The sequence below is a fragment of the Botrytis fragariae genome, assembly GCF_013461495.1.
Source record: "Botrytis fragariae strain BVB16 chromosome Unknown tig00000795, whole genome shotgun sequence".
In the NCBI taxonomy this organism is placed as follows: Eukaryota; Fungi; Ascomycota; class Leotiomycetes; order Helotiales; family Sclerotiniaceae; genus Botrytis; species Botrytis fragariae.
In genome coordinates, this window is record NW_023501011.1 from 225,196 (window position 1) to 239,476 (window position 14,281).

General features: G+C 42.1%; 6 protein-coding genes across 6 annotated transcripts; 3 read left to right on the forward strand and 3 right to left on the reverse strand.

The window, feature by feature from the left end:
- Window positions 1–328: 328 nt before the first annotated feature.
- Bfra_006997 (putative dual specificity protein) lies at window positions 329–1,016 on the reverse strand (the record flags this gene model as incomplete). The annotated part of the gene is made up of 3 exons (XM_037337368.1): window positions 329–582; window positions 645–925; window positions 982–1,016. The coding sequence occupies 3 exons, from the start codon at window positions 1,014–1,016 to the stop codon at window positions 329–331; spliced, it is 570 nt and encodes a 189-aa protein (XP_037186748.1).
- A 1,646-nt stretch (window positions 1,017–2,662) lies between these two features.
- Bfra_006998 (putative rdr1p protein) lies at window positions 2,663–4,288 on the forward strand (the record flags this gene model as incomplete). The annotated part of the gene is made up of 1 exon (XM_037337369.1): window positions 2,663–4,288. The coding sequence occupies one exon, from the start codon at window positions 2,663–2,665 to the stop codon at window positions 4,286–4,288; it is 1,626 nt and encodes a 541-aa protein (XP_037186749.1).
- Window positions 4,289–4,959: 671 nt separating this feature from the next.
- Window positions 4,960–6,497, forward strand: Bfra_006999 (putative mfs transporter protein; the record flags this gene model as incomplete). The annotated part of the gene is made up of 5 exons (XM_037337370.1): window positions 4,960–5,138; window positions 5,201–5,559; window positions 5,613–5,841; window positions 5,902–5,997; window positions 6,044–6,497. The coding sequence occupies 5 exons, from the start codon at window positions 4,960–4,962 to the stop codon at window positions 6,495–6,497; spliced, it is 1,317 nt and encodes a 438-aa protein (XP_037186750.1).
- Window positions 6,498–7,614: 1,117 nt separating this feature from the next.
- On the forward strand, window positions 7,615–8,564 carry Bfra_007000 (putative mannose-p-dolichol utilization defect 1 protein; the record flags this gene model as incomplete). The annotated part of the gene is made up of 2 exons (XM_037337371.1): window positions 7,615–8,211; window positions 8,274–8,564. The coding sequence occupies 2 exons, from the start codon at window positions 7,615–7,617 to the stop codon at window positions 8,562–8,564; spliced, it is 888 nt and encodes a 295-aa protein (XP_037186751.1).
- Window positions 8,565–9,910: 1,346 nt separating this feature from the next.
- Bfra_007001 (putative rna polymerase ii mediator complex component med8 protein) lies at window positions 9,911–10,665 on the reverse strand (the record flags this gene model as incomplete). Its single annotated transcript, XM_037337372.1, has 2 exons — window positions 9,911–10,475; window positions 10,544–10,665. 2 exons carry the CDS (start codon window positions 10,663–10,665, stop codon window positions 9,911–9,913), a joined length of 687 nt encoding a protein of 228 aa, XP_037186752.1.
- A 383-nt stretch (window positions 10,666–11,048) lies between these two features.
- On the reverse strand, window positions 11,049–13,561 carry Bfra_007002 (uncharacterized protein; the record flags this gene model as incomplete). The annotated part of the gene is given in 6 exon segments (XM_037337373.1): window positions 11,049–11,218; window positions 11,313–11,696; window positions 12,269–12,308; window positions 12,635–12,985; window positions 12,999–13,047; window positions 13,089–13,561. 6 exon segments carry the CDS (start codon window positions 13,559–13,561, stop codon window positions 11,049–11,051), a joined length of 1,467 nt encoding a protein of 488 aa, XP_037186753.1.
- Between the last annotated feature and the right edge of the window lie 720 nt (window positions 13,562–14,281).

The window sequence follows — 14,281 nt, forward strand, 5'->3', positions numbered from 1 at the left end:
CTCATGGGAAGAGATTTCATTAAGTTTGGAGGTCTTTGTGATGATTCATGCATGTATTCTGAACATTATTGTACCAGATATTCAGAAGTCTTGGAAATTTCCAACCTCTTATTGTTTCAATATGAAAAATCGACTTTTTCTTAACGAATATCAACAAGGAACGGCTTCCAAATCACCAGATCTTTTTGGATGCTAAGATCTCGTCTCATCCCCATGAATCAAAAGAGCCCAAACAATCACACTCCCTCAGACAATCAACTTTACACATTATTCTGTCAACAAATTCAAGACCTAATAAAACCACATCGTTTCGAGCATCCCGCTGTTTTCATCCTTCAACCGATGATTGAGATTGAGTAAGATGACTCACTCTGCTACCCATCTCTCTCATAACCTTCGCTTTCCACTCTCGATAGATTTCCTTTTCCAAAATCTTCCCATCGAAATTCTCAAACACATCATGATGACAATCATGCCATATATCTAATTGCTCCCAAAACCCGGTATTAGGTTGTACCCGCGATCTCGTCTGACGCACGACAGCTAGAGCTTCTTCTCGATTCAAAGCTCTCTTCCGCATCACTGAATGCGAAGTTAGTCAAATCAATATCATGACCCATGAAGTAAGAGGAGAGTGAATTCACCGTATCCCAAAACAACTGTTCCAGATCTACTAATTCCCAGACCGCAATGAACTAACACACCCCGATTTTCGCGAAGTGACTTATCAATCACTTCACACGCATCTTTCATAATCTGTAGGATATCTTCCAGCGCATCATCTTGTACTCGAAAGTCTGTGTGAGAGAAACCAAGTTCGAGATATCGAGTACGAAGCCATTGGGGTAGAGGTTGATCATTCACGGATATGATTGTACATATATTTTTGCTTTGGAGATTGGAGATGTTGTATGTGGATAGTATACTGAGGGTATTAATTAGTAAGATGGACTAAAAGGAGAGAACAGAATCTTGATTAACTCTCCGATCCATAAATTAGGCAGAATTTCGTCCATATTCAAGTTTTGGCTGTGGGTGCCGGGATTGTTTATTACTTGGGCCATGGCGACGAGAGGAGTTGGATGGATGAGATGATGGATATACTTGTTCTCTCTGGGAAATGGGAAGAATATCAGAGTATAAATATGGCAGACAATGTAGTACTAGGAAAACTTCCCTCCAGGCTTTCATACTGTGTAATTCTGGAGCCTTGTATCCGCCACAAAACTACCTGCTGTCTATAAGATCTGCTAGGCTTCCGTTGAATTCTATCTACTTGATAGTATACATGGCACATCAGCCCTTCAAAGTGCGGGAAGTGTACGGGAAACTTGATGATCTTCATGAAGTAATGTCTGTAATAATTCTGCTCACAGCGGCGATACATGAAGGCGTGAAAGTATATATCGAGTGCGATGAGATATCCTGTCGGTTTATCTCTTGCAGTATGCTTTACTTATATGGTTGTACTGGAACAAAATCCAAGGTATATGATACTCTCGACTGTATGTAGTTGAATAACGAAAAGCTTTAAAGTCCTGAATGGAACTAGAATATTCAAAGTAGATAGAAGTTTCAATGTATTCCAGAAATTGAATCCTTCTTGTTTATTCAAAAAATTAAAAGAATAAATGGGTTTCAAAAATTGAATTACTTTCAATTATTCGGATCAATTAATACATTATAAATATTGAACACAGTTCAAAAACTCAATTGTCTGAAGTTGTTTGAATTGTCTGAATAAGAAAAATAGATTTTGAAGATCAAATTGTTTTAGCTATTCAAAAGGTCTTAAAAATTGAAAGTACTAACATTATCATCGCAATAATCATTGCGTGCAGGTTTAATTCGAATGGAATCATTTTGATAACGTAGCTACCGGGATCGAGGTCTCCCCAGCCTCGTTTTTCTGCAGCGATGTAGTAGCTTGTTTGACATGATAATATATATATAAAAACCATCTTCATTTACATCAAACACGCAATCCTTCTATGGTGTAATGGTTAGCACGTCGGATTTTGATTCCGGAGATATTGGTTCGATTCCTATTAGAAGGTTCTCACAAGAACATTCTTTCATTCCATACTCAGTTTAAACCTGAGATCAAAGGACTGCGATTTTTTTGATTTTTTTTGATCTTTTTTCGCTTGGTCCATCTCTTTCTGGTCGAAGAATATTGCTTGGCCATTCCTAGATCGGATGCCAGCCGAGAAAGCCCCACATATTGGGTCATATATGTGGGTCGTCATTGTTATGAAGCTAGCCAAGCTCCTATTATTAATCATCCACACGTGATATTCTATCATCTAATTCAGCTCCTGCTTACTGTGAATCAAGTGATGGCCGTGTTCCATCTTCAATATTTTATATATCTTCTGTATCCCGTTGTACAAACTACCCTTGACTCCTACCACCCACCTAAGGTTGTATGATAAGTCAGTCCTAAGCTCCTTAGGTACTATCTACTTGATTGTTTTTTCCGTGTCCCGTTATACAATATACCCTCATGCAGGATCCACCCCGAAAACGTATTCGAGCCCGAAATGCATGCGATAGTTGCCGTAAGAGGAAGCGGAAATGTGATGGTTGCTCACCATGTTCAGAGTGTGTAGGTTATGAATACGATTGTAGCTTTTCTCCCAACATAACGCCAGCCAGCTCTATGAAGAAAGCAAAGCTATCTCATGAGCCAACATTCCAAGGATCCCAATCTCAGAACATTTCCAGTACAGTTGCATCGAGTACTGAATCTTCTGATCTCACACAAAGAGGAGGAAAACATTCCAATCTTGCTCTTGTAATCAATGGAAAATCAGATGAAACTCCAGCCAAATTGTTTCACCAGGAAGACATTAAACAAGGCACTGCTAGCAATGAAACCACGAATGATTTATCGATTTTGGAGCCATACAAATGCAGGTTTACCAGTGCAAATAGTGCCATCGCATTCCCCAGATGTCTAGGAATGGAATTGGAGATGGCCACACCTCCACGGTTGCACAGTTATGCATGGAATACCGGGATCCGGTCAGAAGCACCGAAACCGAATTATATGCGTTTACATGAATTTTGTTCTTGGGGATTTGCATCTTCAGCAATCGATGTTTATTTTGAACACATCAATCCCGTTTTTGGATTTTTAGAAAAGGAAAAGTTCCTACACAGATGTGAGCTTTTTTGGAAAGATGACACGGGAAGTATTGGATTCGAGGCCCTTATCTGTGGGGTTGTAACTTTGGGTGCATTGTTCACGAGACAGATTGCATCTGTGCTTGAAGGTGATGTCTTCGAGCATGGCCGATGCTTGCTGGAGCAAGGATCTCAGAGGCATGGCGATATGTCTCTTGAACATGTGATGGCATGGACATTACGGGCCCTTTATCTTCGGTCCACGAGTCGTCCCAATTTGTCTTCATTGGCAATATTTACGACCGTTCATTTGGCTGAATCAATTGGCCTTCATCGAGAGTTGGATACTGTTGTTTTCGCCGTTGACGGATCAAGAAAGGTTTTCTCACCTGATGTGTTGGAATTGCGTCGGAGGGTCTTTTGGATCGTGATGTCCCTGAACCAATTATTCGCTGCCGAATACGGCCGTTCAAAGGTTTCCTTGGACAACGTTAGATGCCGAAAGCCTATCGCTAAAGAAGGAGATTCAATCGGCGACTTGATTGCAATGGCGGAACGGCTATCCTCTTGCACTGGTTCCGACGTTGACCCTGATGCCCTGCGAATAGCAATTGAACATTTGTCGATCTTACCTTGTAACCATTCAGGACTGACCATGATCAAGGCAGATGTTGTTTTATGTCTCGCTCGAAAACTACACCTAACTCATTCAAAATTCAGTTCTTCCGTCTTAAACACTATAATGGTAGTTCTTCGCAGTGCCTTTGCGGAGTCCCGAAATCTATCAGACAAGCGAGTTCCCTGGTGGAATGTGGTCAGCGTTCCATTCAACACGGTTTGTTTACTCCTGTCAATAAACACGCGTCAGAGCATATCCTTTTTGCCCCAAGCCATGGATACTCTAGAATTCGCTAGCAAATCATGGGATACCCATCTCTCGAGAGAGGCTTTCCATACTGCGCAAATGTTGGTCAATCGATTCATAGATATGAAGCGTGAAGATCAGATGGTTCTGGAATCCCTCCATCGTGTTGTCGATCACCCTAGTGTATCTTCAAGTACACAGAATTGGACAGGGACTATTGGAGATGACCTGTTCGGAGGCTTAAATGGACAGGATTTTGGGTGGGCACAGTTCTTCGGTGATGTTGTGGGTTAATTTGGAAGTTACTCTAAGAGAATTTTCATATTCACTTCTGGCAGAGACAAATATTAGCCTCGGAACGATCTACCTGCACGCCACCACTCCTTCAAAGGAGCAATTAGGCTCAAGACTAAATGAAGGACGCGCAGGGGTGCTTTGATCTCTCTGTGAAGGAACAACCACACCCCTAGATAGCACGCGATTACTTGCCGAGTAAGTTACTAGCAAATGGTATTTTTGTTCTCTTTTAGGTTATTCATCGGGGCTAAACCGGAAATGTAATCGTTGTAAAAAGTCGGCCTTTGAGAATTAACCTTGAGTTTCCTCGTGAGAACTCACGTAATCATCGGAATTCCTTGAGAGGCTATGGGGCACACCACAGCAACAACTCACAGCGTCTTATGTATATACTTTAGGGTGTGCTTCGTAGGATTTGGTAATTAACGGGAACATCTTACAATTAATGGTTCTTCAGCAGGTGCTTTTGTCTGTCTCCACTTGCTTTATTATGAATTATCAAAGTCTTCCGCAATATCCACTCCATCCACCCATCCAATGATCACTTCAAGCGAGAATGCAGATATACTAGGATAATTGCAGTGTTTGAATTGTCAAGAGTCATATAAAGGTGAAGATCACGACAAAATTGAAGAAGTCACTTCATTTCCAGGTCTACATGATTTACAATGACGTTGCAAGATCACAACATCGAGAAGCTCGATGATACAGAAGCAAGTGTTGGTTGCAATCAACATCCAAGTGAGCCCATAACTCCTACTATCCCTCCCGAAGGAGGTCTTACAGGCTGGCTATGCGTTATCGGTTGCTCAATGTGCATGTTTTCCACTTTTGGGTTTCTCAATGCGTATGTCCTCTTCACGTCCCATACATATGTTCCTTAGTATACCGCTCATAGCAATCATACAGAATCGGAGTGTTTCAGACGTACTACCAACTTCACGAACTGAGTCACTATACCCCATCCACCATTTCCTGGATATTCGCTCTACAGTTATGTCTTATGTGGCTTCCAGCTCCGTTATTTGGCCGTCTCTTGGATACTTATGGCCCTACTCCAGTCTTAATACCGTGTAGCGTTCTTTGTGTCTTCTCTTTGTGCATGACTTCGCTGTGCCATAAGTATTATCAGATTATTCTTGCCCAAGGAATTGGGTTCGGTTTTGGGGCATGTGGTATCTTTGTAGCTGCATTTGTGTGTGCAGGACAATGGTTTGAAAAGCGGAGGGGATTAGCTCTTGGAATTGTTACTGCTGGAAGTAGTTTGGGTACAAATTTGATTCCTACATTTGCCGTTGTTTCTTACTAACTTTGAGGTTAGGAGGAGTAATATTTCCAATCTTCGTCAATATACTCATCGATGAAGTTGGCTTTTATGGTACTGTCCGTTATGTCGCTCTTCTTATTGGTATTCTACAAGTTTGTGCTTGCTTTCTTGTCAGGGCTCGCATGCCTCGGGAGAAATGGAACAAAGAAGCGAAATGGGTTGATTTCACCCTCTTCAAGAATCCCGCGTTTGCATTGTACACCGCTGGTGCTTTTCTCGTTATGTATGTGCTTTATCCCTCTGATCATTGTTGATTCTCGTCCACAGCTGACCTGCATGATAGGTGGGGACTTTGGGCACCATTCGATTACATCTCAAGTATGGCTCTTAATCACGGCTTCTCCAATTCTCTTTCTATCTATCTAATTTCCTTGATCAAGTACGACTCCACTCTCTTCTTAATGTCTAATATTCTGACCTCCCAGCGCCGGTTCTATACCGGGCCGTATTCTCCCTGGTCACCTTGCCGACACGATCGGATACTTCAACACAATGACCATCGTCTGTATCCTAACAGGCCTCTCAATCATCACCCTCTGGGTTCCCTTTACATACCATTCCTCCCACGTCGGCCTGATTTTCTTCGCTGTAGTTTATGGATTTCTATCTGGTGCTTTCATTTCTCTAATGATGCCTTGTTGTGCGAAATCTGGCACGCTTCAAACGTTGGGTCAAAGATTCGGCACGTTTCAAAGTGTCATTGCGATTAGTTGTCTCACGGGATTGCCTATTAGCGGAGCGATATTGAATGGAGAAGGGAGTGGAGTTGGGTATTTAGGACTGCAGATTTTTAGTGCGGTGGCTATGGTGGGTGGGGGTGTGGTGATTGGGGTAGCGAGGATGGGAATGGCGGGATGGGAATTGGGGAAAAGGGTTTAGGGTCTGCGAAATATCCAAGGAGTTGATGGAATAGTGCTTTGATATGAGTTCACGTAGGCCTACTGTTCATGCGTGGGAGAAAACCAAGTATGTGTATATACTTGTCTTTGGGCATGGCACAAAGTTTGGCCATGATTAATCAGAAAAGTCTTTCCCTATTTCAATATTCGCCTATTCTACACGCAACATGTTCTGAGTGAGATGCAATCTTTGACTGCACGTCTTTGAAATCGTCATCAACATGTGACTCATGTTGATCAATAGATACAACAGCACTCTTTCGTCCGCCATTGCATGAACACCATGAAGGGACTTTCAGAAGAAAATCATCTACTCAGAGGATTTACCGGACTTGGACTGTAGAAACCTACAGTGCAGGTGCCTCTTGGGCAACTCCCGGTGCAGTAGTTCAGCAATTAGGCAAGAGACTGGGTGAGATGAAGAACCAGTCATGAGTCAGGAATATTGCGGAAAGTAATCTCGAGAGAAATATCACTCGAATGAGACAGAGAAGCAATAGACTGCATCAGGACTAAGTCAAAAAATCTGGAATGTCGTTCCATGACTTGTGCTCCTCTCTCTGTAGCCAACACCATATTAGGGCAATGAAAGATGTAAAGTCCACTTGGTCTTGAAAGCAGCGAAGCTGAGATAACTGCTTATAAGGTTTAACCTACAAGCACAAGCTAAGTATATAGGTTGACATGCTACGAGATATGACCATCCCAATAATTCTGGGCATGCATTGCATTTTCATCTTAAATGCCTGACGAATTTGCCATCAAATGCTTTTGTAAGAACGCTTCGATTTGGCATCCCCTCTTTTTTCTATTGGGCAGTACATGAATGTATTTTCCTACCCAGTAATACTCATCAGATTGTGTTATGTTATAAATTACTATTGAATTTGTAAGATTGAAGGATTTGTGAAAGGTGGTCTTTTGCATCCTCAATTTTAGCGTTGTCAGCTCAGTACTGTTCCCACTAAATTTCCACTTGACAGCCTCGTCGTGTCTCAACATAAAAAAATTATTGACCAAAACCTCAGAAAAAAACATCCGAAAGTTATTGCACTGCACTCTTTCACTTTTGTAAAACAGAACGAATCTCCCTCACCATGGATCAACTTCGTACCGCCCTCCAACCCATAACCCATAACCTCCCCGCGCCTATCAAAGACTTGGGAGTATCTCTCATCGGCGAGAAATGTTACAAAACACTCCTCCTCGATATCGATCCAACGCACACAGAATGTCTCAAACTCGGTATCTCTAAGGGTCTTGGAGTAGGAATCATCGCAGCGTCTTCGATTGTCAAGATTCCTCAACTTCTCAAACTTGTCTCCTCCAAGTCTTCCGATGGAATATCCTTCCTCTCCTACCTCCTCGAAACATCCGCCTACATCATTTCCCTCGCCTACAATTATCGATCAGAGTTCCCATTCAGCACATATGGCGAGACTGCTCTCATCATGGTGCAGAATGTTGTGATTGCGGTCTTGGTTTTGAACTACAGCGGAAGAGCTAGCACCGCCGCTCTTTTCGTAGCAGGATTGGCCGCAAGTGCCGTTACGCTGTTCAGCGGCAACATGCTAGACATGCAACAATTGGCATACCTACAAGCCGGTGCTGGAGTTTTGGGGGTTGCAAGTAAATTGCCGCAGATCTTGACTGTTTGGCAAGAGGGAGGAACAGGACAGTTGAGCGCTTTTGCTGTAAGTTTTTATTCGTCTATTTACATACATGCAAATAACAAAATGCTAATTTAAATCTCCAGGTCTTCAACTACCTTGCCGGTTCCCTTTCAAGAATCTTTACTACCCTCCAAGAAGTGGACGACAAACTCATTCTCTACGGATTCATTGCTGGTTTTGCACTCAACGCAATTCTGGCTGTCCAAATGGTATACTACTGGAACTCGCCCAGCAAGAGCAAGAGCAAGAAGAGCAAGAGCAAGAAGTCCTCAAATGGAAAGCAAAAGGTTCCTGTTGCAGCCTCCCCTGCTGCAACTACCACTCAATCTCAAAAGAGCACAGCCAAGAGTCCTAGCACACGTAGACGTGGTTAGATCCGTCTCTGGGAATCATTTTCTTTTTCAATATTTTACTGTTCTCGACTCCTGCATGGTGCAGTTGAAGTCTTTATGATCTATAGTGCGGATGAGTAGATGAAAGAATCTAATCTAATTGTCCTATATTCCTATCTAAAACTTACACGATCTGTGAATTTGTCAAAGCCAATGCTATATATACCTCCCGTCAGTTCTTTTCCATGCTAAAACTATTATTGCTAAATCATTACACGAAAATTCCCTCTTCCACATAGATAAAACGAATTCTTGGCGAGATCAAGACAGATCCAGACCTTTTCTTCTCAATCTGACCCATTCCATTTTTTGAAACTTCTGTATCCCTTCAATCGTCTCCATTCTTGAAATACAACCTATCCCAAAGAATTTCATTGACTCCAACTCTCATACTTCTTTCGTTTCTTCCCCTTCCCACTTCATTTACCCTTCTCTCCAATTCAAAATTCCAACTCCGCATCTAATCACATAGATAACCCCGAGCTTCTGTTTCACTACACGCTAATTGTTATTACTCTCTATTGCCTATCTTCATTTTATATTACCCATGGCTTTCTCGTGTTTCGATCTCCCATTCAACCTAAGCCTCAATATAATTCCGGCAGCCCATCACCTTGGTTTTTATAAGACATTAGTGGGAAAGGGTAGCGAGAAAGCAGGAAAGGGATGGTAGGAGATATGTATAGAATAGATAAACTCCGGGATATAGATTCGATGACGGAAAGGGGGTGATGAAGACGGGGGCGGAGTTGACAAGAGAGGTAGACTGCGGGAAGAGGTCGGAGGTTGTAAAACTTTAGCGAGGAGTATGGAAATGAAAGTGGATAGTGAGCATGTCATGCCTAGAACTGACAAGCCCGGGTACTATATAATCTACGTAGTCATTTGCTTATATTACCATTACTCTTGCTGCAAAGAGTCACACATTCCTACGCACCAACTCCTGCAAGTAGGGCCAATTTGGAGGTTATATTGTAGATTGATTAATATTAGATTGTAAAGAGCACCGCCCGCACAAGTAGCTTGTAACTACATGTCTGCACTTGCTTCTTACTGTGGTTGATGGAGTAGCTTGGCCCGCGTGGTTTAACACCGCCCCTAGCCAACGTATGTGGAATTCGATTTCCTGATATCGGATAATGGTGTTGGTGACTACACCGACCAGCTTAGGATTCAGACGCATCCCGACAACACTCAGCCACTGGATCATGAAGCTCTGCTCTCATGTGCAAGGCGGAAACTTACCACCGAGGGCACGATATCAAAGCTCTCTGTCTGGCGATGCGCCAATACAGCTTGATTTGTTCTTCCCACATGGTGGCCTAGCTTCAGATAACCCCACTGGTAGCAAATCTCAGTATCTCTTCTTTGGTCCTCACTCTTCCATCTTTCCTCGTAACTCCCTTCTCTGGTGCCTTTGCCTTTTTTTTCTCGACGGGTTTACCAACTCCTCCCATAACCTCATCATCATCTTCCTCCTCATCTTCATCTTCATCGTCAGTATCTTCTTCATCCTTAAGTCCTGTATTGACATTATCCACATCACCACTCGCCCTCTCCTCCCACGTATACTCATCGGTAGCCTCATTTAATGCATATTCTCTTATCCTTGGCCCAATCCAATCTGACGCCCATTTCCAGGTCTCTTCAATATCTTCCCCGCCTTCCGCACCATCTATCTGTAAATTGCGACCCTCATCAACCCAAGTCTCTACTTGTGGTTCTAGCTTTTTGCGCAGTAGTTGTAGGAGAAGTCCTTCTTGTGTGCGGCCGGGGAAATTGGTAGAGGGGAATGCGACGATTCGAGAAAGAAGTTCGCTATTGGCTGCGAGATGATCGGTGACAGATTGGATATTTGTACTTAGAATGGATGAAGATGTCATTATTGAGGAGCTATTGTCAACCAATTAGCAAAAATGAATGCGCAATCCAGAATGCGACAAGTATGGGAATGTACGAACTATTCAGGTAGAGGTGCGCCCCTCTGGAAATCAGCTTTCAGAGATGCGATATTAGCAGTCAAATGTAAGAGACGCTGACGAGTCTGCTCGAGGGCTTTGATATCTTCTTGCTGAAGTGCCATGATTGCGATTTTGGGTTGTTGTCGCAAGAGTGGTTGAAAATGATTGCGATATTGATTTGGAGGTTCAGACTTTGGGGTTCGGCGGGCTGGACTGGGCCTTTAGCGCGGAACAAAGCCGTGGGGTATGGCAGCAATTAGGGTGCTACGGTCGAATAAACCACTAAAATACAGCATCAATTTTATGAATTGTTCCAACTATAAAAAGATCTCAATCAGATGATACACTGACAATTTGTTTTCTGGGCGATGGTAAATGTTTGCTTATATACCCTATCAATTCTTTTCCAAGCAGAAACGCTGAAGATGACTCAAATGAGATCCAATACATAGTGTAGTATTCACTTGTTTTCACTCATTTTCCTCTCAAAGCACTCTCAAAGCATTCAGCAGGAACTTGAGAAGTGCTTTCCTCTACAGATTTCTTCCCAGTCGTTATGAATGCAATCTTGCCGCTCTACAACTTTCTTCTTCACACGCTCAGCCTCTTTTACATACAGACGCTTGATGCTCATCGGCCACATCTTTGTCTCAACAACGGCAAGGTCCTGAGTCTCTGTCTTTCTTGACAATCTATGCTCCAGGAAAGGTAGAAGAAGCTGTGCAATTCAAAGGTCCTTGGCATTGGCATGATTGTTTGCGTTAAATACCATCTTGGAAGATCTTTGAAATCGAGAACGAGTTCAAAGCGTGATGGGAAGGCTTAATTGACCTAAGATTGACGATGGTCGTTGGTCTCAAGCACTGAATACAATGAAGAAGCTGCGCCACAGTCCTTCTTGATTGCCATCTTGAAAGAGAAACCAATTTCAGAATGGTGGACTGGTAAGACAGATTTTCAACCAAAGAAACCACTTCATGGGTGTTATGAACCTTGAGCGTAGCCTTCGGATATCTTGAATCTCTAGCATTGGTCGAAGAAACGGAATCATGTTCCAGTATTATGTTTTCTTGAGTTGATGTAATTGGAGCCTTGTATCTTGCTCTATTGTGCTCTATTGCCACTTCTAGACGATAAAGCTCCAATTGTGATACTAGTAGGGTAGAAAGGAGGCTCAACTCATCAATCATCAATGAGCATACTGTCCAACATTGAGACATCCATCATAATCATCATTTTTGCCTTTGCAATCCGAGGGACACCTAAATACAGCTGTCAATCAGGTCTGAGTAGTCTGGTTCTACTATATTTTACCTTTCATTTTCAACCCCTCAATATATCCTATATCAACTATCACAATCTTATTTTCAAATTGGAATGAGTTTCAGCAAAGTGCTAGAAACGTCGCTTGCTTTTCTGTTCTGCATCAGGAGTTCTGCTATCTTTCCTTCATTCTTAGCATGATCATTGATCTTGTCGTATGCGCCTTTCCGTGATCAATACCCGAGAGCTCTCTGTCGTTGTTGATTGTGAATGTAAATGTTCAAAATACTGATCTTATCATGAAGAGGAGCTTCATATCTGTTCCACAGGATATCAATAACATTCACTGACGCTATTTGATACTTGTATATCTTTTTTATATTTCTTATGTTTCTACTTCATCCGGTACTCGTTCTACCTTTTCTTTCATACTATTCTAGTAATTATTTCTTGCCAATGAACCTCCCTTGATTTTAAACCCTGAACTATTCACTAATCCTTGCTACTTTTGATATTATCACGTTATGTCTGATCATCAAGTTTAGAATCCTGACTATATGTAGGAACCAGAAAAGTTTACTCAAACACAAGGTACATCATTGCACTCATAGTATAGTCAAAATTAGAGCAGTCAAGTTGTGGGATCAAGTCGTAGTTGAATGACGGTTCGTTCTTTGATTTGACAACACCTTTGTGCGCGCTATATCTCGTAATGCTTTTGATCCTTTTTGAACTTAAGTTCACAAGTATTGTTTATAGTTGATATGATCCCCGCTTTGCTTCAAAATATCACTATCAACTGCTTATGTTTCCCTCGTTTTGATGTACCAGAACAACACTCTCCCCAAGGATGCTCCATTCTTCTTCGTCGATTTTATCACCGTGTATTTCTTTGACACCTTCACTTTCAACGCCCCATTTACTCCTCTCTATCAAGCCCCATAAAGTATCAAGGTCATGAGCGTTAGCGACACCAGAGTCTCCAATTTGCGAGATGATATTTTCAAGGTCTTCAACAACATCGCTGATATCCGAAAAAAGAGCTTGGTATTCGTCATCTCTGCCTTCAACTCCCAAATTATCTTCAAGTTGCAACTCTAGAGGTTCAGGTATGTGAGATACCTGATTATCTAGATCCCCATTCTGACATGCCCTTTTAACACATTCATTTGCCTTGGCCTGAATTTGAAACTCTTTGTCTATTAAGTGTTCCGTCGACATGCGCCATCGCTCTTGCTGTGCTTAATTACCACGAAATGATGCAGTTAGAAATGCCCATTACAGCCAATTCAATGGCGAGAACGAGAGGTGTTTTGTCCAGAAGTTAAGGCCTTCAGATGTCGGATGATAGATAGAAATGAGCAGGAAGACCTCTATCAAGCATTGAGGAGTGGGGTAAAAGAATGACGTTCCATACGGAAGACCGAGAAGAGTGTTGAAAAGGTATCGAAAAAGATTGTCCCATACACAATGTAGGTAAATTGCGGCATGGTTGATACTCGATAAATGACTCGCAATTATTGGGAGAGATTGATTGGAGAAAGTTCCGTGATGGTGGATGATAGCTTTCTGGAAACTGTAGAGGAGATAAATGGACGAGAGGACATATGTGTAGAAGATGAAATTTGAGGCTTCCTTGGTGGTGATTTTTAAGATGGCATTATCGCAATCAGGGAGGAGAATTTCAAAGAGGATTTGGGAAGTCGTGGGTTCTGTGCGAACAAACTCAAAATTGTGTATGGAGTGTGAATTCATTTTGATATATATCATGCTATGGTTCAAACTTCAGATCAATTTGATATTATTGATGGTGGTTCGAGGATTAGAAGGCCGCAAGTTGCAGGTTATCAACGTCTTGAAGATCTCTGGCAGTTTAAGACCGCTGAATAAGGGGTTTGGTAGGTAGTGAATCTAATTATATTGTACTAGTATTCATTTTTTGGCGTTTGGTCCTCTGCTTTACGACCGGCAAGTGTCGGCGCCAGATTCATTGCAAGTTGCATCACTAATAAAGGCTTTATTTCTAGGAACCCTGGATAAAACTGCCTATACCAGTTGAGACGTTTTTCTCTCAACACCTCAATTGCATTCTGGTAAGATTGATCTTGAGGATATCATTCACAATAAGGATTTCATCTAAATGGGAGAGGTTTTGAAGTGAAATTTTACCTGAAATATGGACGTTGGTAGCCACACTGAAAGGTGACTAGCAAGTGATTAGATGCACTTCCAAACCTTGATTATCAGTCACTCTATGAGTATATCGGACGCACATCTGTAAAGTTTCAATACAATTCTAATAAAATGCCAAATTCAGCACGCCATACCCGCCCCTGGATAGTTTTAGAAGCGCTCCAATATCAGAGGTTGATTATGGTTCGAGTAATTGCATCTGGGAATTTCCTATATTCATTAAATATGCTATCATTACCGGATGGAAATTCGTCCTGAAGGGGTAGTTCATACCTTAATCGT